This window comes from Cucumis sativus, unplaced genomic scaffold (genome assembly GCF_000004075.3).
Source record: "Cucumis sativus cultivar 9930 unplaced genomic scaffold, Cucumber_9930_V3 scaffold87, whole genome shotgun sequence".
Taxonomy (NCBI): Eukaryota; Viridiplantae; Streptophyta; class Magnoliopsida; order Cucurbitales; family Cucurbitaceae; genus Cucumis; species Cucumis sativus.
The window spans coordinates 109,652-131,550 of record NW_022279578.1 but is presented as its reverse complement, the minus strand read 5'-3'; the positions used below and the strand labels follow the sequence as shown (position 1 = coordinate 131,550).

The 21,899-nt window shown below is 34.8% G+C and overlaps 2 protein-coding genes across 20 annotated transcripts; both read left to right on the top strand.

Moving 5' to 3' along the window:
- Positions 1–846: 846 nt before the first annotated feature.
- Positions 847–10,904, top strand: LOC116406330 (DNA topoisomerase 2-binding protein 1-A-like). Of its 9 annotated transcripts, XM_031890036.1 has the most exons (12): positions 847–1,111; positions 1,262–1,404; positions 1,574–1,902; positions 2,709–2,873; positions 4,428–4,718; positions 4,881–4,966; positions 5,693–5,786; positions 6,797–7,087; positions 7,858–7,930; positions 8,657–8,750; positions 9,793–9,915; positions 9,997–10,089. In XM_031890036.1, the coding sequence occupies exons 3-11, from the start codon at positions 1,810–1,812 to the stop codon at positions 9,827–9,829; spliced, it is 1,224 nt and encodes a 407-aa protein (XP_031745896.1). In that variant the 5' UTR covers positions 847–1,111; positions 1,262–1,404; positions 1,574–1,809; the 3' UTR covers positions 9,830–9,915; positions 9,997–10,089. The 9 variants fall into 9 exon arrangements, with proteins under 9 accessions (XP_031745896.1, XP_031745897.1, XP_031745894.1 ...); XM_031890037.1 differs by lacking the exon at positions 9,997–10,089 and having other exon boundaries at positions 9,776–9,902; XM_031890034.1 differs by lacking the exons at positions 8,657–8,750; positions 9,793–9,915; positions 9,997–10,089 and adding exons at positions 7,223–7,625; positions 7,718–7,762 and having other exon boundaries at positions 7,855–8,089.
- LOC116406331 (NAD-dependent malic enzyme 59 kDa isoform, mitochondrial-like) lies at positions 10,789–21,791 on the top strand. 11 transcript variants are annotated; one of them, XM_031890044.1, is made up of 10 exons: positions 12,841–13,061; positions 13,422–13,496; positions 14,881–14,922; positions 15,207–15,216; positions 15,311–15,464; positions 15,782–15,922; positions 20,928–21,067; positions 21,157–21,240; positions 21,320–21,426; positions 21,671–21,791. In XM_031890044.1, the coding sequence occupies exons 5-10, from the start codon at positions 15,377–15,379 to the stop codon at positions 21,756–21,758; spliced, it is 648 nt and encodes a 215-aa protein (XP_031745904.1). In that variant the 5' UTR covers positions 12,841–13,061; positions 13,422–13,496; positions 14,881–14,922; positions 15,207–15,216; positions 15,311–15,376; the 3' UTR covers positions 21,759–21,791. The 11 variants fall into 11 exon arrangements, with proteins under 11 accessions (XP_031745905.1, XP_031745904.1, XP_031745902.1 ...); XM_031890042.1 differs by lacking the exon at positions 15,207–15,216 and adding an exon at positions 13,220–13,319; XM_031890047.1 differs by lacking the exon at positions 13,422–13,496.
- The last annotated feature ends 108 nt before the right edge of the window (positions 21,792–21,899 follow it).

Sequence of the window (21,899 nt, the reverse complement as noted above, 5' to 3'; positions counted from 1 at the left end):
TGTAATTCTGCTCTCCAGAAAATACAGCCCTTCCACTTCCAGAAACTGATTAACCAACCCCCATCTTTCCTTCCAAAATAAAACATTCAAACATCAAAAGTATGTAGGAAGGCTAACCAGAACTGAGTTGCATAAGGTTTGTCTTCCGCCTCTAGAGATGTTATATCTTTTCATCTAAGAACAAAATTGATCACTTTTTTTCCCTTGACAATCTCTCTAGTTTCTAGGTTAGGTTAAGTGATGGGAATGACTAACCACACTCACAAACGTTTATCTGTATGGCTATTGCAAGCATGCTACTTGCATAGACAATCCATTTCTAAATAGTTGCATAGAATGTTTACTTATTGGTATTAAATATTCTTGTTTGAATAAGAGGTTTTCTTTAATGGTTAAGTAAGCTCCTGAAGGTGACAAGTACAAGGTTGCACGAACGTGGGGCCGTATCAATATTGTTACTCGGAAATGGTTTGATCAGTCCATGGCCAGAAAAGGTAGTAGTTCGGGTTGTATATTTGAAAACCGATATGATATTTGAATTGTTGGCAGTTATTTGTCTAATAATTTTATTAGTTTCTAACTTGTTTCAAATCCTTTTATTCTCATTTTTAATTGATAGGATGTTTTAATGAGGAGCTGTACCCTGTTGGTAGCGTTTCTGGAACTTCAAATAAATTGACAAGGGGTTGCTTGACTGCTCACAATAGCCAAGAAAAGGATATTGGGAACTTGGAAGCTGTACCGTCCTCATTTCTTACCGATTCAAAATTCACAGCAGTTGCTGGTCCTGGGTTTTCAGACATGGATGTTAAGTTACTCTTTCACAGAGCACGTCTATGTTTTCAGATGCTTCTAATTTTATAAATGAGGTTGATGTTGAAGTGCCAGTCACGATGGGAAGGAATGAAGAAAACACTGTTAATTGTCTTGCAAATGACTTTTAGTCTGAAGAAAACGACCTATATTTGTCAGCATGTAGAATAAAAGTTGTTGGGTTTGAAGCTTCTGAGATGCGGAAGATTGTAAATATGATTCTCAGAGGTGGAGGCTCCCGATACATGGTTTTCAATGACAAATTAACACACATAATAGTTGGAGATTCGTCAGAAATGTAATTATCCTTTTACTTTAATCGCAACATAGGTTTTGTGAACTTTATTGCTTGAATTTGTGAGCTCGCCTGTGCTGTGAGCTTTTTGATTTCATTTGAATGGTCTATCCACCCAATTGAAAATTAGTTTTATCATATTTCAAATGGCAGGGAGAAAAAGGAGGTTAGAGATATTGCTACTTCAGGAGTTGTTCATGTGGTTAGATCCAACTGGCTTGAAGAGTGTGACCGTCAGAAGAAGGAGATCCCTATTCTTGGTAGACACATGGCATATGATGAACTTATTCCTAAAGGTTTGATATGCAGGACTCGTATTCTAAGCTATCTGTCTTTTGAATAGCAACCTTAAACTACCATCATGCAGAATAACTGCACATTTCATTTGGATGCATGACTAATATTTGTTTGGAGATCCCTAGCCTGTTTGTCTTGTTCTAAATTTTCTGGCTGTTTACTTTGCAGCATCTAGTAAAATGAGCACCATTGTTATGGATCAAAATAAAGTTCCAAATGTTCATCCAATCGTGCCATCAAATGTGTCAGAAGGAAATATTCATGTTAGCATTGGAAAGACGTCAATAGCAGTGGAAAGAATTGAAGAAAAAAGTGAAACAAAAGTGAATGGAGACAGGAAAATGAAATTATCCCAGAAAAGCCAACAATGTGTAGCAAATGGTACAAACAAGAGTTGAGAAAAGATGGGGCGTGATTTCATGGTTTCAAATGGGAAGTCATCATGTGTATTTAAGGGGAAAATATTTTGTTTTTCTAGTTCCTTTCCAGAAGATCGGGTATGTTGTAAAGATTCTTTCCTCTTATTTCAAACAGCATGATTAATGTACACTATGCACTTTAGGTTTTAGATGTATTATTGTGGTAAATAGCATCCATTTTTTAAAAAAATAACAAAGTAGAAGCCCTGTATTCAATATCAATTGACTTGAGTAAAGAGTAGTTCATTACTGCTCCAACTCCATGATTTTAAAAGCAAGTCAATGGTGCAGATAGGATTCTAGATCTACTGTTTCTTTAACACTCCGATCCTGTTAAGAGAATGATATAAAAAAAATGGAAAAATTACCTTTTTAGTCCCCAATTTTATAGAAATAGGTTTATTGGTCCTTGAGTTTTCAAAATGTACTCTTTTAATCCTTGAGTGCTTAATGTTATACTGGAGACTCTCAAAACCAATTTTTAGAAGAAGTTATTCTACCTTAAAAATGTATAAAGTTATATTGGGGACTTTCTAAACCAATTTTTATAAACTTAGAGACTAAAAAGGTGCATGACCAAATGGGTCTATTTTTCTAAACCTGGAGACTAAAAATGTACATTTTTAAAACTCAAGAACCAAACACACGTGTTCTTCAAAACCAAAACTTGGGGAGTAATTTTCCTAAAAAATTTAAGATAGTGCCAAATGTCATTTAGCATGTGAAATAATTACGATTTTCATTTTTCATTTGAGGAATATGCCTTCAAATTTTTTTTACATTTTATTTTTGAACACTAACAAACATGCATCAACTTTTGACTTCCATAATCCCAAATATTTTTTATGTATATTTTGAGATCATATTTGAAATTCTCCTACTAGAGAGCTGAAATTGTTGAATGGATAAATCAAGGGGGAGGCGAGGTTGTTGAAGATCACATGAAGCAGAAAGTGCACTTCACTGTTGAATGTCATGGTGGGATACCAAGGAGTACAGACGTTCATAGTACTTATGTGTCAAGTCATCGGGTTCGATCATGTTTAGAGGTAAGCGATAATTAATTGTCTTATTTGTGATTTCCGTTTTAGAGCTCTACTATTGGGTTTTGTTTGTGTTTCCCTTTTTGGACATAAAAGTCCACACAAGGTTGAATAGCATATTTTGTTTCATTTAGCCACTGCAAGTTTGGATTGTGTTTGGGTTGGAGCTTTGAATTTTGAGGGACTTTAGTTTTGTGTTGAGCCACGCTCTTATAATATGAAGGATGGATACTGTTTTTTCCAAAACCAAACGCACATCAGTTTTCTAAGATTACAACAACTGTCCTCCCAGTGTAAAAAAAGGTATCCTCAAACCAACCAAAAGAAGGGGAATATGTGAGCAAGATTTATAGTTAATAAATCATCAAAAGTAAATTAGAGTTGGACTCGAGAACTCTTGCTGATGTATAGGAAAAGCAGACAAGGTATGGGAATATAAATTAAAACAGCCTTTAGATGAAAAGGGCTGCTACAACTGATCCTACCTCAAATGGCGGTACCAAAATATAGGACTTGAACCTCAGTCTTCTCCCTCGCCCGTTGTTCTTGGCAATGTTAAAGTATCTCAATTCGTACACATTCATCTCCTTGTTTGAAGCAATAACTCAAAGCCAATCTCTAATGTTGTGTTTCTTGAAATTCTTCTTAGCCAAGTATTTAAGATTCCTCTTGGAGAAGTAGCTATTGGAGTTGATGTTGATCTTGTTCTTGTCCTGAGTGATAGTGACTGAGTCATCAAGTGTCTCTGCCACCCCAGCTTTGTTGGTCTGATGAGGTGATGGCCGTGATCTTGTCCTCAACTGGCATCACACAATCAAATGGTCACATCCTTATTTTTTCCCTTTGGGCCACCAGATGCGGCTGGTCGATGACTCATTCTGCTTCTGCTCTGCTACTTGTTTCCCTAACTCTGCATCTGTATAGAACAATTGGCATAAATGGTGGATACTATTAAATTGGAAAATGGAGATTCAATCAGTTCTATCATTTTGACCTTTTGATGTTTAGGGGAAGGTGGTAACATAAATTTACCTTCTCAGACTATCCATTAAGGTTGGTCTGAAAAGAAAAGGGTGGTCTATCTTGGAAAACATATTTGGTTGTTCTCTTTTTTCTTCACTCTGTCTACATTTTGGAAATATGAGTGCTATCATTGTGTGAGAGGTTTCTTTATTGACAAAATTAATTGGAGTTCAACATTTGAAGAAGTCTTTCTATGACTGTCCCTTGAACTCCAAAGGTTTGCACTCCATCCCTGTGCCAAACAAATAGATGCTTCTTATATATTTTTCTCTGGAATTGAGAAAGTATTGATGCACACTTCTGTTAAATGCGTTAAATTACGGCTTTGAAGCCAATTTTGAATGGATAGCTGGCGTAGAAACTGCCATTATTGATGAAATTTGATACTACTGATGATTTTTAATTTTAATTTTATATTATTATTAATTTCGTAGCCTAATTATGTTCAATATCTTAAACTGATATTTGAAATGAGAATTGAATATTTATCTTGTTTTTATTTGTTTACTGACTATTTCAAATAAACTCGTTATGAAGGATGGATGTTTGTGGGATACCAATGGGCACATTTTCTATTCTCCTCTTCCTTGCTGTGTCCCTTTGCCTGGATTTGAAAACATACGGTTTTGTGTTTCACAATATGATGACAAAGACAGAGTATTGTTAAGAAATCTGTGTTTTGTACTTGGGGCCAAGTTTGTGGAGAAGCTGACAAAGAAGGTAACCCATCTAATATGCAAGTTCACCGATGGGACAAAGTATGAGGCTGCTTGTAAATGGGGGAAACAATGCATTACAGCTGAATGGATATATGAGTGTGTCAGCCAGGTACCTTTGCGATTTTGTTGCTTTTCAATTATATATGTTCACGTACATGCATATCCTGATAGAATTCTAGACCCATTGGTGTATCCTTCTATTAGGATTGATGTTTTTTATGTTTAAACTTTTGGTTTCCTTTGCATTTGGTTTAATCCTTAATGGTACCAGATTTTCCCGCCAGACTGTTCGCTTGTTGGTCAAGACCATTCAGAAACTTCTCCAATTGGTGCTTTATCTAACCAGTGGTCAAAAAGGTAATTTTTGCCGTTGTCTCCTTGATCTTCTTATGGAAAGACCATGCTGAATTGAAGTGTTTAACAAGAACGGTCGCTGCCTGGAAATATAGTGAGACCATTCAACGAAGTCGTTATGAAAGAGTTTATTTTCACTATAAGAGAAATATTTTTTTTATATTCTTTTAGTCTCTACTGATGAATTGCTTCCTAGAACAATATAATTTATAATTTCTTTCAAAATAGGTTCGTTTGAGTAATAGTGTTAATTATAAAACTCAAATCACACCGTTTGCAATGCTTGAAAACCAGTATTCACAAATAAATGCTATCCTTGAGCATTAACTTCTTTCATGGGACATTTGCAAAAATGGTAAAACAAGTTATAACTTTATTATTTGTGAAAATGATCAAATAAAGTCCAGCCCACCCATATAAAAGCCTGGATTTGATTATTTTTGCTATATTTTCAAAATCACAAACCTTAAAGACATTTTTGCAAAATACCTAAACTAATTTGCCACCCAATATAGTTTTCCTTTTTCATTTTAGAAAAACCAGGTTTGGAAATAAAGGCAGTAGGTTATTTCTTTAAAAACTAGCCATTAAATATCCCTGTATTCTAAGTGGATCTTAGCATAATGCAAGCTTTAGTGTTTTTTCGAGAAAGACTATTATGTTCGAACACAATTCAATTTTGCCTTTGTAACTTGGTTTTTGAGACCTTTGTGTCTTGTATTTTCTCAGAGCTGAAAGAAAAGAAGATGTGGGCAATTCTACTACTGAAGATGGGACTGTGGGCATATGTGACGGCTTTAGTGAAACACAAACAGAGTCTCAGGTGTGTGGCCATTTTTCTTTTTGTGAACTATAACTCTATCAATTATAGTAATTTTTTTTTTAAAATTGCCACCATTTTCGTCAACTTGATTACAAGAGGACTAAAGAACGAACTATAACTCATAAGATTTTTTATGGAGTAGGAATTAGGGTATTATGGTCAAATTCTTAATATATTAGGATTAGGATTAGTTTCTTTTATTAATTAGGATTAGTTTGATTTTAATAGAGTACTTGTCTTCTTGTATTCACAAATTTAAATATTAATAAAATTCTCTCATTTGGTCTACACCAAATTGTTATCGGTATTAGAGCAAACGTTTGGACCAACTTTGATTGCCATCGGTGGAAAATTGGAAATTTTTTCGTGATGCTGATCAGAAGAGGGAGCCTTGTGAGTTGTTCGCATTGCTAAACAACACACATCTAACTGGGGGAACCCTTAAAATTAAAAAAGAAAAGAAGAAGAAAGAAATTCATCCTAATTTTGCATGGATGCATTTGTACACATCAAGGAAGACAGGTGAAGAAAAAATATACTAGTTGGCTAGTTGGTATAGGCAAGAAACTCAAATTTCCTCCCAAATGAAGAATTGGAGTTCTGATTCAAGTGATTCAAAAGAAGAATTCTAACACAATAATTTTGCTCGTGCTTGATTTTCTCAAAGAACCTATCATTATCCACATTTGAAATTTGGTTACAGTGATTCTAGCGATTTCAACAAAGATTCTAATGCAGTTTGGAACAAAATAACAAGGATGGACGGTGGTAAAAATATCAAGACAGATGGAACTTGTCTTGATGAACCTTTCTTAATGAGAAGAGGAAAAGTGAGAACATTTTTTATGAAATTTGATACTACTGATGATTTTTAATTTTAATTTTATATTTATTATTTATTTCGTAACCTAATTATGTTCAATATCTTAAACTGATATTTGAAATGAGAATTGAATATTTATCTTGTTTTTATTTGTTTACTGACTATTTCAAATAAACTCGTTATGAAGGATGGATGTTTGTGGGATACCAATGGGCACATTCTCTATTCTCCTCTTCCTTGCTGTGTCCCTTTGCCTGGATTTGAAAACATACGATTTTGTGTTTCACAATATGATGATAAAGACAGAGTATTGTTAAGAAATCTGTGTTTTGTACTTGGGGCCAAGTTTGTGGAGAAGCTGACAAAGAAGGTAACCCATCTAATATGCAAGTTCACCGATGGGACAAAGTTTGAGGCTGCTTGTAAATGGGGCAAACAATGCATTACAGCTGAATGGATATATGAGTGTGTCAGCCAGGTACCTTTGCGATTTTGTTGCTTTTCAATTATATATGTTCACGTACATGCATATCCTGATAGAATTCTAGACCCATTGTGTTGATATTTCTTCTCTTAGATATGGAATGATTTTGTTTGAATACAAAACTTTCAGAGAAAGATTGTCTCTCTTGATTTGTATCGCCCAAAAGAAGTTAAAGCTCAAGACAGAGCGACAGGCTTATGCACTGTCAGCCAATTTCCTACTCAAGCTGCCCCAATGATAGCCAATGAAAGCATATCCCAGTTTCCTATCCATTCTGCCATTCCGAGAGACCAATCAGCTGGAACTAACAGTAGCTTTATAGGAGCAGCTGAACGAATAAGTTCTACGAAGAAAAGCGCAAGTTCTTTGACGAAGCCATAGAAAAGCATTCACTTTTGTTGGAAACAGATCCACTCAATCTGACTGCATTTTGAATTCCACAAAACAAACTACATCAAATTCTTCTGTAGTAACTTCACACGTTCCTGATGTCGCTTCCGCAATTGAGGACTTGTTGGAGCAGACAACTAAGGTAAAATCTGGTTTGAGCTACAATTCCATTACTTCATTCCATTTTTATTTTATTTTTTCCTTCAAATCCTTTTGTTTTCCTTTCTTTTTAAGATTCAAGATCAGAAGTCACCTGGAAAGACTGGCTGCGATAAAAGTATATCCTTCTATTAGGATTGATGTTTTTTATGTTTAAACTTTTGGTTTCGTTTGCATTTGGTTTAATCCTTAATGGTACCAGATTTTCCTACCAGACTGTTCGCTTGTTGGTCAAGACCATTCAGAAACTTCTCCAATTGGTGCTTTATCTAACCAGTGGTCAAAAAGGTAATTTTTGCCGTTGTCTCCTTGATCTTCTTATGGAAAGACCATGCTGAATTGAAGTGTTTAACAAGAACGGTCGCTGCCTGGAAATATAGTGAGACCATTCAACGAAGTCGTTATGAAAGAGTTTATTTTCACTATAAGAGAAATATTTTTTTTATATTCTTTTAGTCTCTACTGATGAATTGCTTCCTAGAACAATATAATTTATAATTTCTTTCAAAATAGGTTCGTTTGAGTAATAGTGTTAATCATAAAACTCAAATCACACCGTTTGCAATGCTTGAAAACCAGTATTCACAAATAAATGCTATCCTTGAGCATTAACTTTTTTCATGGGACATTTGCAAAAATGGTAAAACAAGTTATAACTTTATTATTTGTGAAAATGATCAAATAAAGTCCAGCCCACCCATATAAAAGCCTGGATTTGATTATTTTTGCTATATTTTCAAAATCACAAACCTTAAAGACATTTTTGCAAAATACCTAAACTAATTTGCCACCCAATATAGTTTTCCTTTTTCATTTTAGAAAAACCAGGTTTGGAAATAAAGGCAGTAGGTTATTTCTTTAAAAACTAGCCATTAAATATCCCTGTATTCTAAGTGGATCTTAGCATAATGCAAGCTTTAGTGTTTTTTCGAGAAAGACTATTATGTTCGAACACAATTCAATTTTGCCTTTGTAACTTGGTTTTTGTGACCTTTGTGTCTTGTATTTTCTCAGAGCTGAAAGAAAAGAAGATGTGGGCAATTCTACTACTGAAGATGGGACTGTGGGCATATGTGATGGCTTTAGTGAAACACAAACAGAGTCTCAGGTGTGTGCTATGCAATCCAGAAGGGGGAATGCAACTATACCCAATTCATAATTGTATTTGGAACACTAATAATTTTAGCACAAATTCCATCTTTCCATTCTCTAAGACATATAAACCTTATCCCTCTCACTCTATACCTTGGCTATAGTGCTCTTGCAACATATGAAAATTCTCGTAATTAAAAATTCATACACAATTTAAATTAAATTAAACATCAAGACCCCTGTTGAAGATGAATCTCTGTTCATTTTTCTTTTTATTAATAAACAAAAGTTTTTAGGTCCACTTCTTTCAACAACCTCCTCAGGGATCCTTAATTATCTCTTTCCATGTTCATAACTACTCTAGTCATGCAAAGATTAGGGTTCATGGCCAATCAACAATTAATCTGTGATCAAGATATTATAAACGTTATTCACATAAAAACATGAAAAGATTAAGAGCAAATAATCAGATGCATTACAAAGAGTAATTCATAAACTTTGTCTTCATCTATCCCTAGGATTAAGAGTTTAGCTACCCCATACTTCACAATCTAAAACACAAAACTCAATACAAAACCCATAACAAAAATTAAAGGAGAAGAAAAAGAAAAAGAAGAAGAAAAGCTAGTGATTCGTATTATTATCAGACTGTGTATAACAGTATGTGTTTTTTAATATTCTTTGTTTCCAGCTCCAGTGTACCAAAATATTATCACAAACTCCACAATCCTTCTCTTTCCAATCCCTAAACTAAAAGATAATAGATTTAAACAATAAATCAAGTTATTCGAGGTACTTGGATCCTCCCTTCTTGAGATCACAATCTCAAGCCCTAAAACCCAAATATTGCTTCTCTTCTCCATTCCCCTATCCCTCTATTTATAACCAAATGTAACCCACTCCCTAACTATTTATGCCCTCAATACCCAAATAACCCCTAATACCGATCCTATTCGTCTCAAGGTGGTTTCAAAATGTAGACCATTTTGGAGGGGGCAGTGACTGCATTTTTACCATCTTTATTTAATTTCATCTATGTAGAATGCCATAACTCACAGGTTGATGACGGTGAATGGGAGCTGTATCCACAAGTAACTGCTCTATGCATTGGAAATGCTAAATACTTTGGCGGTGGTATGAAAATTGTGCCAAATGCCGATCCTTCCAACAGGAGTCTAGAGGTATAATTCGTTTCTGTGGGATTTTATTTGATCACTTTTTCCTTCCTTGTCTTCTTAACTATGTGATGCTTTTCTTTGCAGGTAGTAATTCTTCAGGATTTCAAGTGGTATGACTTTATTCTGAATTTACACAAAATATACAATGGGACATATTTGACGGTGAAAAACGTAACATCAAGAAGGTTAGTCATCTCTTTAAAAATTATAATGTGCCTAGATTTTCCATTTTGTATTTCAATTTTCTCTCTCCAACGGTCTGTTTTATGTTGGAGACTTGTGGAAGCAGAGGTGAAGAAACTATAATTGAACTGGATTTGCATGGAGCATTGTGATTTTCATTTCTGTCAAGTTTTTGCTTGAGAAAAACTTACACTCAAACTTATATGGAGATGCTTTATTTACCTAGCAGAGAAGCCCTAAGAAAAGTAATATTGTTAAACCTTCTTACTTCTGGCATTCTGATGTATCCTCAACCAAAATTAGAAAGTTATATGATTATCCTTTTTTCCTTGTTAAATCTTTGTCAACGTTGATGAACTCAATTAATCGATATCAATGTAACTCATCCATGGTTGAACATATGATTGAGCATGATTTCACATTTCAGCTCCACCTCATTAAAATTCATTGTTTGGCAATGATGCCCTTTTCTCAATCAAAACTTCCTATTTCTGCTTCTGAGCTTGTTCGTCTGCAATGCAACTATCATCAGTTTATTGTTTTGTTGTTCAAGCAGCGTTCGTTCGATCGAAGTGGAAGAAGTTTCTTGCAGCGGCAGCATATATGTTCAATCTGATGGGGAACACTTGGGGTTTCTTCCAAGGAAATTCCATATTCTACCAGCTGCCATTGAAATGATATGCTGAACATGAGCTCCCTTTTGCAGAGAGAGAAAAACAATAAGCAAAAGCTTCGTAGCCGTAGGATCCTTTTTTTCTAACGTGGACTCCTCTCTCAAATTAGAGTAGACAAAGTAAGTTGTTATTTTACTTTTTTTTTTATCGAAACCTTCTTTATACAAAAGCTTCATACTTTCATCCATGGCCAAATTAGAAAATAATGTTCACAATTTCTTGTCTTGTTAAATGAAATTTCACATTTTTTGAAAATTTTGGATTATAATTATTTGAAAAACAAATTTTTTTTTTTGCTAACTTTACTGAAAATTTTGTTGCTTTACGGGTTACCCTTTTAGTTAATGGTTCTTATTAGACAATTTTTTTACCTTTAAGTTTTTCTCTTTGAAATTTGATTTTTTTAGTCTAATTTTTAAAAACAAAATATTTGTTTTAGTTCTATTTTTTTTTTTTTTTGCGTTTTAAATGGGCTTTATGACAAATAATTCAAATGTTTCTTAAATGGGCTTTTCTTCTCTAACTCCTTTCTACTTTTTCCCTCCTCCCCCCTTCTCTCTCTCTCATTTCAAATTTCTTCCCCCACTTCTTCTCTAACGGCTCCTCTCTACTTTCTCTCTCTTCTCCCCTTCTCTCTCTCTCTCATTTCAAATTTCTTCCCCCAACTTATTCTCTAACTTCTGCCTCTCTCTCTCTACTTTCTCCCTCCTCTCCCCTTCTCTCACACTTTTCTGCCGTGTTTAGGATATCTTCTTGTCAAATCGAACATTCAAACGTATTTGTAATTGTGATTTTGGAATTAATGTTTGGTCAATTTCTTTTCATATCCACAGAATCAATGATTTTGAAGTGTTAAACTTTCTTATTTAAATATTTTAAAGAGCTATGAGCTTTGAGGTGGAAAAGTTGTTCTCTCTGTGTTGTTTTTTCTCCCTGTTTTGTGGGGCTGTTTTGGATATGTTGTTTTTGGTTTTGGTTCTTTGGTGCTTTGTTGTCATTTCCTTCGGTGCTTTTGTTTTCTTCATCTGTTTGTGTTGGAACTCCAGTATGTAGTATTTCAATAGTAAACTTTATTGATGAATAACGATGTAAATCCTTAGTACAATATAAGAATGCAAAGACTCTCCAACTGTTTTAATTTTATTAAAGTACATTATATTCAATCTTCATTTTTCTTGGTTCTTCTGTAAATGATATTTCTTCTATTATGGATTTGCATTATACAACACTGCCATATTAAGGCATAAAGTTACGAAAATTAGAAACATACCCTTTGTAGGTGAGAATGTTGTATGTATATATATATATATATAAATTAGTTATCTTTTTTAGTCCTATATTGTAAAAAAATATGATTGTTTGTTGAAAAAAAAAGGACAAAACAATGGACCAATGGACCGCTAATATGAGTCGGTGAACGAGATAATTAATTCTCTAAATCCATTTAAGCAAAATTAAAAAAAAAAAAATCTAATAAAAACCCTACATGTACAGTCTCTCTCATTTCAAATTTCTTTCTCCTCTTCTCTAACGGCCAAGTCTCCCTCTCCTCCCCCCTTCTCTCTTGCTCTCTTGTCTTCTTTGGCCTATCTCTCAACAGAAACCCTATCATACCCATTTTGCGGATCCATCTCCATCTTCTTCTCTTAGTCGCGGATCCAATCTCCATCTTCTTCTCTTAGTCGCGGATCCAATCTCCATCTTCTTCTCTTAGTCGCGCATCCAATCTCCATCTTCTTCTCTTAGTCGCGGATCCAATCTCCATCTTCTTCTCTCAGTCGCGGATCCAATCTCCATCTTCTTCTCTCAGTGCGTCCTTTCCATTTCTTCGTACACTCCATTTTCGAAACCCTATCATACCCATTTCACCCATCCATCTCCATCTTCTTCTCTTAGCGCGTCCTTTCCATTTCTTCTTCTTCTTCTTTGTTCGTACACTCCATTTTCCCTTTCTCTTCTCAAACCCTAATTCTTCTTTGTTCGTACAACCAAAACCAGTTTAACCAGTGTTGATTCCTCCTCTACTTCGACCTGTGATGCTCTTTGATTCTCTTTTCGACCTTGATTCCCTTCCTCGCAATTTCGATTCCACCATCCTCACCGATTTTGGTTGCAATTTCTACTCTCTTCAACCTCAACCTTCTGGATTCCCTCACTCTCACCGGATTGACTTCAATGTCCTTGGAACCTCCACTACTACTACTACTACTCCACTCATCAAAGAATCCGCTGGATTATCAGACGCTCCTCTTCCTTTCCTTTCTAATCCTTGTCTCTCTTTCAACTCCAGCGGTGAGCCCCGAACGAATCGCATTACTCCGTGAGTTCCCAATTAATTCCATCTTTATTTAATATTCAATTGTCCTCTTTCCATTTGTTTCAATTATTGAATAGAAAGTTACTTGAATGAACTATGTTCTAATAATTTCATGTGGTTTGGTAAAGCACAGTGCATCCGGTCGAACTTCCCCCATTATGTAATTTTATGGAGGTAGTTTTGTAAATTGGATTGAAACAGGGGCTATTCAATGTGTATGCATTAAAATATAGGTATTGTTTTTCAATTAAATATAAATCGATTGAGCCTCCGATGTGCTAGTAAGCGTCAGATCTCCTCTGTGTATATATAGTTAGGTACTCTTCTTTTTATAGGTTCTGTCATATATATCACGGTCTGAAGTTGTAGCTGAACTTGCTTTCATCTTCAGTTTCTATCACTATTTAAAGGTCAGATTTTGTTCGATTAGAAGAATGTAAATTTGTCAAGGACAATAGCATGCTTAGTTTAATTGTACTCAAATATTGTTAATAAAACAATTGCTTTATTTGTGTTGATACCATTATTTGTGTGGTAGATCTCTTGATTCATTTTGATGTTTGTATTTTGAAGACATACAAAGGTCATAATACTAGTTGCTATTCTTTTTATCTTGGTACGTTTCATTTTTTTTTAATATTTCACTGTCTCTATAATTGATTGTACAAACATATCTCATCATTCAATCACTTTTCAAGTTTTAGATTCTGAAATTTGTACATATTGGGTTTTCCTTTTTCTTTATTTTGGATTATTTCAAATCTCCAAAGATCTTTCTTGTAACATTTGCATATTTTAGTTTATTAAAATCTTCGAAAGTAGAGGAGAAGGCTCCAAAAGCATTCTGTCTCTCATTGCCTTGCCCTAACATTATCATCTGTGTAAGATGTGCCAATGAGTAGACCATGTTCTTTTACTTTTTTTCCATAGCTTTTGAACCACTTTCCCTTTCTCTCCTTCTCTTTCATTCTTCTTTTATGTTAATTGGAAGAAGCTTTGAGGCCTCTCTTGAAAATAATGAGGTTTTGAAGGGGATAGAAAGAGAGTGATGGTGGGATCCATCAAAGGTTTGGGATTTCACACAATGTTCGCATCACTCTTTTAAATGTAATTAGAGGTTGAGGAGTTGATCGCCGATCATAGATAAGGAGGGGCTGGTTAGTGGCTTGAAAAAGAATTCAGACAACATTAATTTTTTCTAAAAAATAAAACCAACCTTCCGACGGTTGGTTAACACTCCTCGACAGTCGAGATAGGGTAAGACTTGTATTCTAGTTCTGTTGGTACCTGTATTTGTGCTTCATCACTTCATAATTGTACTTTTATTTATCCCCTTTGTATGTTTCCATGTGTTTCATGTTTGTCTTTTATGTTTCTTCTATTTATATATTTCTTCATGTTCTTCTCCATTCGGGTTTGCTCTTGCGGAGGTTACACATTCATTGTTGTGCTCGTACTTTAGTTAATGATGTCTAGTAATTTTTGTTTTGCAAATTTTCTTGTTAGTGCTCAAGTTTGATTTCATACTGCCTTTAGCATAGCTTTACGATTGCAGAATTCTTGCACATTGCCCTTTTTTATTTTGTTATTACTGATGGACTTATTTGTGATACCTTTAAAGAAGAAAATTTATGGCTATTTGTGTTGAAGTTTATTTTTTGATTATTGGTTGGTTTTTTCCCTCCACTTCTCTTAATATTTTGAAGTGTGTAATAAGGTAAGCAATTTTTTAGTCCCCTAAATTTGTTTTGTTGATGAATTGTTTCCTTTTTTTTTTCTCGGTTTTGTTTTCAGGTTTTCATCATTATTCATTTGGTGGCTAAATATTACTCATGGGTATTTGTTTGATCTTATTTTGTTGTGATCAATTGATATACATAATATGCACTATAAATTTGTTAAATTGTTGGATTATTTGCTTTTTTAATAAGGTTGGAGGAACCTCAAGGTACGTTTTGTTAAAGCATATTTTATATTGATAAATTTGAAGTTGTCAAGTCTATAACAATGATAATGTTAATACGAGTAAATTTATAGCAAATTTAGTTGACTTAACTTATTTACATGCTGGTTGCTCGGACTCTTGGAAAAACCTTACGTGCATTTTAACCCACGATAAGAGAACTTAAGGTTGTTATGACTTACATATCAGTTTTTGAGATTTTCCTTTATAACTTTTTCATAGACCTTATTGTAGTTTTTTGTTCTTTATTTTTGTTTGTAGGACGTTTCTAGAGAATGCAAGACCATGTTTGAGTGAGAAATTGGTCTCGATGAAATTGAGAGTTCAATGAACAACACATACAATGCAAGTAAATCTACCTACTCAAACCCATCTTCTATTTCTAAAGCAGAAGGGCTTTCGGTGGCTGAACCAAGTGAGTGATTAAGTTTTTTATCACCCGTATTATTTGTTATCACTAGGGAAAGAAAGCTGAGTAGAAAAAGTAGAATGCCAAATGGAAAAAAAAAGATTAGTAAGCAGCGTTATTATTTTAAAATAGAAAACAAAAATTAACATTATTGTTAAACCGAGCCATTCTCGAGAACATGAAATAGAATTGGATAGCTGCCATGCATCGTGTCTATGAATGTTAAGAATGAAACTATCGGTAAGGTTATAGAATAATCATTCTACCAGCCTCAATTATGATACAGGGTTTATGAAATAGAATTTTCTTATGTATTGTAATAGTAGAAGATTCTTCGTTGGGAAGCAAAGCTTATAGCTTTGATGAGTATCTAAAGGTTACAGAAGAGCAACTGAAAGCTTACGATCAGCTCCAAACCAATTTTCCAGCACAAAGCCAGAGTGGATCCCAAGTACAACGGGAAGGTTGTTAAAATCAAATCTCTTATGTCTTATTTCATAACTATTTAGTTTTGATCTTAACTACAACAATTTTCATTTTTTTCTAGGTGAACATTGTATGTGCTTAGAAATTAAGTGTTTTGAAAATTAGAGGTGAGCAATCACACTTAGAAACTAAGTGTAGAACCATAGAAATGTTACCCCATCGGTTCTAGCAACGCCTAGTTACCGCAGTTCATAACAAAGAAAGAAAAGAGGCTCGTAAATGCAGACCATAAAAAAGTGAGACAATCAACAATTATAAAAAAAAACATATGCAATATGCATTAAAAAAAGCTCATAAAAAATATAGAGTCAAGTTAGTTAGGTCAAGTAGAACTTGTTGAGTTCCTTAGCTATTAGAGCTTTTGGGGGAAAACATCGATTTTGGTAACTGGTTTTCTTTATTATTTTAATAAATAGGAATCGACTTGCATTTTTTTAGTTTTTTTTTTTTGTAAAAATAATGATTTGATTTGTTTGTTTTTAAGTATTGGGTTTGGCAAGATGTGGTTATCTCACATCGATTTTTTTTATAGAAAAGTTTGACTCAAAGACTATAAAAGAAACCTATTTCATTTATTTAGAAATTCTCACTTATAAACATTTTAAGTTTTAGTGTGATTACTCTAATTAAATTCCTTCTGTATTATCTAGTTGGAGAGTGGATAAAAAATGTGAGTGGTTAAAAACTTTGAGAATGTGTTCTTATAATGGGGTCTCTCATGAGAGAGTGTTCTTGTAATTGGGGTCGGGCTTTGAGACTCAAATTAACTACCAAATAGGCAAGACTATGGTTTGGTATTTTTATAAGTTAATTTTGGGTCGAGCATTGTGGACTTTCCATATACGTTTAAAATTTTAAGTGAGAATAAATTATTGCTAGGATTTGAGTAAATAGACGATGGGCCTTTCATTTTGGGCCATAGAGTACAATTTTCGAAATGGATCCAAACGAAGGAAAGTCACTCATTGTGTGTGTGAACCTGATAAAGCCACGTAGGTTGAAGTTGCATAGACCAATTCTTTCGATCGTGTTGTTATCATACTTGTATCTTTAAAGTAGTTTGAACGAAAATGGATGATCCGAGACACAAATAGCACTACACCAAAATGAACTTTTAATAGCCCATTATTTTAAATGGGATGTGGAAAAGAACAACAAAGAAAAAGCGGGAAATAAATATTTAAGTTCCCTCTAAATATTTTCCCCCATTTTCGGCCTCTTTCAATCTAATTCATTTTGCTCTCTAGTGCGCTCTAGCACGACTACGAAAGCCACGTTGAAACCCAACACGACGACTGCGATACCCTGCCTCTCACGATTGTTTCACAACAACATGCTGATCTCTCACCGTCGTCCACATTGGTGAAAGAGACCAGGCTATTCGCAAACTGGAAAGGGAAATAGAAGATAAAGATAGGGAATTGCAATCAATTAAATTAGACAACGACGCAGTGTGTTTTTTTTTTCCCCCTCATGCTTGATGTGCTTACATAAGAATGTTTTGTAATGATCTGCTTTTTTCTTCACTAACCCTTTTATTCATAATTTCTTCACAGGCTTGGGCCAAGGATGATCTTCTGCGAGAACAAGATAAGGAAATAGCAACTTAAAGGTTACATTTTTTGTTGATGCCCTTCAATTTTTCCCTTCTTTTGCCATTGATTTTACTTTTTGCTTACGCTAACATCCTAGCACATTCTTTAGTATTTTAATTTTATTGCAGTACATTATATTGAATCTTCATTTTCCTTGGCTGTGCTATAAATGGTGTTTCTTCTATATGGATTTGCATTATACAACAGTACCGTATTAAGTCATAAAGTTAAGAAAATTAGAAAGACACCCTTTGTAGGAGAGAACATGATCCTTCCTTTAAAGTAAATTGAGAGAATTTCCTCTACTTCCTCAATTTTTAAGGCTTGAGGTTTGAAGAACAAGGATGAATAATCAACGAAAGAGGAATGAAGAGGTTTCTCCTTTAGCGAAAATAGCGATTTTTCGTTTTTCATACTTCCAAAAACACACAATTATGAACTTATTGTGCATTAAATTGATCGAGAGGCCTTCCAATTGTTTTTGTTAATCTATAGTTTCTGTCTCTATTTTAATTAACTGCTACAAGTAGAAGCTTAACTACATGGTTAGAGTTTTATCAAAAAAGGAAAGAAAAAAAAGAAGAAAGATCATGTGATAAATTTATAGAAATGCCATTAAATTATTTTCTAACCTTTGATTTCTGTTTCTGTGGTAAATTACTGCTACTAGAAATCTAATTGTGTTCGGTTAGTTAGACTTCATGGGTTTGAATTTATTTATTTTTTTGTTAAAGAGGTTCCATTATACAAATACCCCTAAACTTTGTACTTTATATAGAAATACCATTGAAAACACACTCAAGACATAAACTACCAAAAGAGTTAAAAATACAGTTACTATAATTATCCTAATTTTAGTAATAAATGAAATTGAGAGAATTTCCTTTGATTTTCAGGAACAAGGATAATTAATCAATGAAAAAAAATGAAGAGGTTTATCCATGCAAGCTTCAAACCAAAGTCAAGGATGTCGATCCTTCCAGGGGAGTCCAAAGTTCCCCCTTATTCTTCTCCCTTTATATTGATTTTCAAAAGCTTGCAATTTTTTAAGTGGGGTGGGCAATAGCTTACATGTTTAGTCTAAACTTGGGGGTTCAAATGTTTTGCCCAAATTTCAAAATTTCTAAAAAAAATTTCCTTACAATAAGGAGCATTATACCTTATTAGCTTACTTAGATCTTGCATAAAAAGCATGACCGGCAACCCTTGACCACTGAGCTTGGGTTTGTGATGTAAAATTCTGAATGTTGATGATTATATGTGCTGAAATTTGAGAATAAGCTGCCGTCTTTTTTGGTTTACGTCCCTTTTTAGCGATATCTTGTTGAGATGTGAATGCTTGATTGAGAAAATGGTATGTGTGTTGTGAATGCTTGATTGCATGTATATAATAAATAAGTGCATGGATACTTTTCTAGCTTTGTCTTCCTTTGTTGCTTTGCCGTGACTTACCTATGATGCGCTTAGTCCAAACCTAGCCTAGATAGAGTTAAAAAAGGATAGGAGGTACTCTTTAGAAATTGAGATGGTTTTAATAAATAACATGAGTTAGGAGCCGTTTGTCTAGCCACAATGAACTGAATCCCTTTAGAAAAGGGTGGACATTAACAAAACTTGTTGCCACTTCGAAGGGAGTAGTCAAACTTAGAAACTAAGTGTAGAACCATAGAAAGGTTAGCCCACCGGTTCTAGCAAGACCTAGTTACCACATTGCATATCAAAGAAAGAATAGAGAGACTTGCAAACGTAAACAGTGACACAATTAAGAGCTAAAAAAACAAACAACATATGCAATATACATCAGAAAAATCCCATAAAAAATGAGGGGAAACTTCACTTATGGCCTAACCAAAACCAGACCACCTACTCTTAGCGTTCTAGACATAGCATCGAGTTTGATGAGGGCTTTGAAAAGAGGAGGAATCCTCCCCGTTCCACACTAGGGGGAAAACGAGGCTTGTTGTCACTCCGAAGGGAGCAGTCAAACTTAGCATTGAGTTTGACGAGGGCTTTGAAAAGAGGAGGAATCCTCCCCGTTCCATAGTAGGGGGAAAACGAGGCTTGTTGTCACTCCGAAGGGAGCAGTCAAACTTAGAAACTAAGTCTAGAACCATAGAAAGGTTACCCCACCGGTTCTTGTGTGCGTACCAAAGAAACAAAAGAGATAGTTGCAAATGTAAAACGTAAAACAGTGACACAATTAAGAGCTAAAAAAAACAAACAACATATGCAATATACATCAGAAAAATCCCATAAAAAATGAGGGGAAACTTCACTTATGGCCTAACCAAAACCAGACCACCTACTCTTAGCGTTCTAGACATAGCATCGAGTTTGATGAGGGCTTTGAAAAGAGGAGGAATCCTCCCCGTTCCACACTAGGGGGAAAACGAGGCTTGTTGTCACTCCGAAGGGAGCAGTCAAACTTAGCATTGAGTTTGACGAGGGCTTTGAAAAGAGGAGGAATCTCCCCGTTCCATAGTAGGGGGAAAACGAGGCTTGTTGTCACTCCGAAGGGAGCAGTCAAACTTAGAAACTAAGTCTAGAACCATAGAAAGGTTACCCCACCGGTTCTTGTGTGCGTACCAAAGAAACAAAAGAGATAGTTGCAAATGTAAAACGTAAAACAGCGAGACAATTAAGAGCTAAAAAAAACAAACAACATATGCAATATACATCAGAAAAATCCCATAAAAAATGAGGGGAAACTTCACTTATGGCCTAACCAAAACCAGACCACCTACTCTTAGCGTTCTAGACATAGCATCGAGTTTGATGAGGGCTTTGAAAAGAGGAGGAATCCTCCCCGTTCCGCACTAGGGGAAAACGAGGCTTGTTGTCACTCCGAAGGGAGCAGTCAAACTTAGCATTGAGTTTGACGAGGGCTTTGAAAAGAGGAGGAATCCTCCCCGTTCCATAGTAGGGGAAAACGAGGCTTGTTGTCACTCCGAAGGGAGCAGTCAAACTTAGAAACTAAGTCTAGAACCATAGAAAGGTTACCCCACCGGTTCTTGTGTGCGTACCAAAGAAACAAAAGAGATAGTTGCAAATGTAAAACGTAAAACAGCGAGACAATTAAGAGCTAAAAAAAACAAACAACATATGCAATATACATCAGAAAATCCCATAAAAAATGAGGGGAAACTTCACTTATGGCCTAACCACAGGAGGCTTTTGTATGTTGATCACCCTTGTTTTCTTTGAAAAGTTTAAACTTCCATACACGATATATTGGGAAACTTTCACATTTCTCGGGACATTAAAAGCTCAAGAGCATTGATTTTGAGCAAAATAAAAATGAAAATCTTTTTAATTTCCAACAACACCATATTTGAAGTTCATTGTATTTTCTTCTTCCAACTACAGGTTGACATGATTGTCTTGACAGATGGAAGTCGTATTCTTGGCCTCGGTGACCTTGGAGTTCAGGGAATAGGAATACCTAGATTGGAGGGAGAAGAGTATCTATCAATTGTTGATGATTTTATGGAAGCCGTGCATACATGTTGGCCTAAAGCTATTGTTCAGGTTTATTGGTTAAGATATCAAATTTTTAACTGTGTTCACTGCCAGTAATCAGTATCGTAATCTCGTAATTTGATTTTGAATGATGCCAGTTTGAGGATTTTCAAATGAAATGGCCTTTTGAAACATTACAACGTTATCGTAAGAGGTTCTGCATGTTCAACGATGACATACAAGTGAGTAGTTGATGATGTATTAATGCAGTTGATAATTACTTAAAAGGACATTCGTTTTCGTTTATTTCATTTCATAAAGGGAACTGCTGGTGTTGCTCTCGTTGGCCTATTGGGAACTGTGAGAGCTCAAGGGCGGCCATTGAGTGATTTTGTTAACCAAAAGATAGTAGTGGTAGGGGCTGGAAGGTATTGTCAGCTGTTTAACTTTAACATTTTCTCCAAATAGCAATACTGCTAACGATTTAGGGATCATAAGCCTTGTCCTCTTTGTTGAAACAAAAGTGGTTGTTTGAAAGAGGAATTACTATTACTATTACTATTACTATTACGTGAATATAAGAGATGAAAACTTTGGAAACTATAGTTCAATCCTTTTGGTTTAACCTTCATTTGTTTCAACATGCTGTTTTTTCCCCTCTTTCAACTTTAGTGCAGGGCTCGGTGTTCTTAACATGACTATTCAGGCTGTTTCGAGAATGGCAGGGAACAACGATTCTAGTGCAAGAATCTTTTTCTAACTTTCATTCTCAATTTCTGCATCAGTCTGTCCAAGTTTTCCTTCCATGAGAGTTACTGATTTCAGAAACCAATCAGATGGGGTTCGGAATTTGGATAGCTTTATTATGGGTTAATTTGTATGACGCAGTTTCTTGTGAAAA

Bases quoted from the DNA above. Each gene is read 5' to 3' on its own strand.
- LOC116406330 (XM_031890032.1), top strand. From the start codon at position 1,810: ATGGGGCGTGATTTCATGGTTTCAAATGGGAAGTCATCATGTGTATTT. The intron at 5,787-6,796 runs GTGTGTGGCCAT...CTCGTTATGAAG, and splicing joins AAACACAAACAGAGTCTCAG to GATGGATGTTTGTGGGATAC. The intron at 7,088-7,857 runs GTACCTTTGCGA...TTTTCCTACCAG, and splicing joins TATATGAGTGTGTCAGCCAG to ACTGTTCGCTTGTTGGTCAA.
- LOC116406331 (XM_031890045.1), top strand. From the start codon at position 15,377: ATGAACAACACATACAATGCAAGTAAATCTACCTACTCAAACCCATCT. The intron at 15,923-20,927 runs GTTGTTAAAATC...TTGTCTTGACAG, and splicing joins ATCCCAAGTACAACGGGAAG to ATGGAAGTCGTATTCTTGGC. The intron at 21,068-21,156 runs GTTTATTGGTTA...GAATGATGCCAG, and splicing joins GGCCTAAAGCTATTGTTCAG to TTTGAGGATTTTCAAATGAA.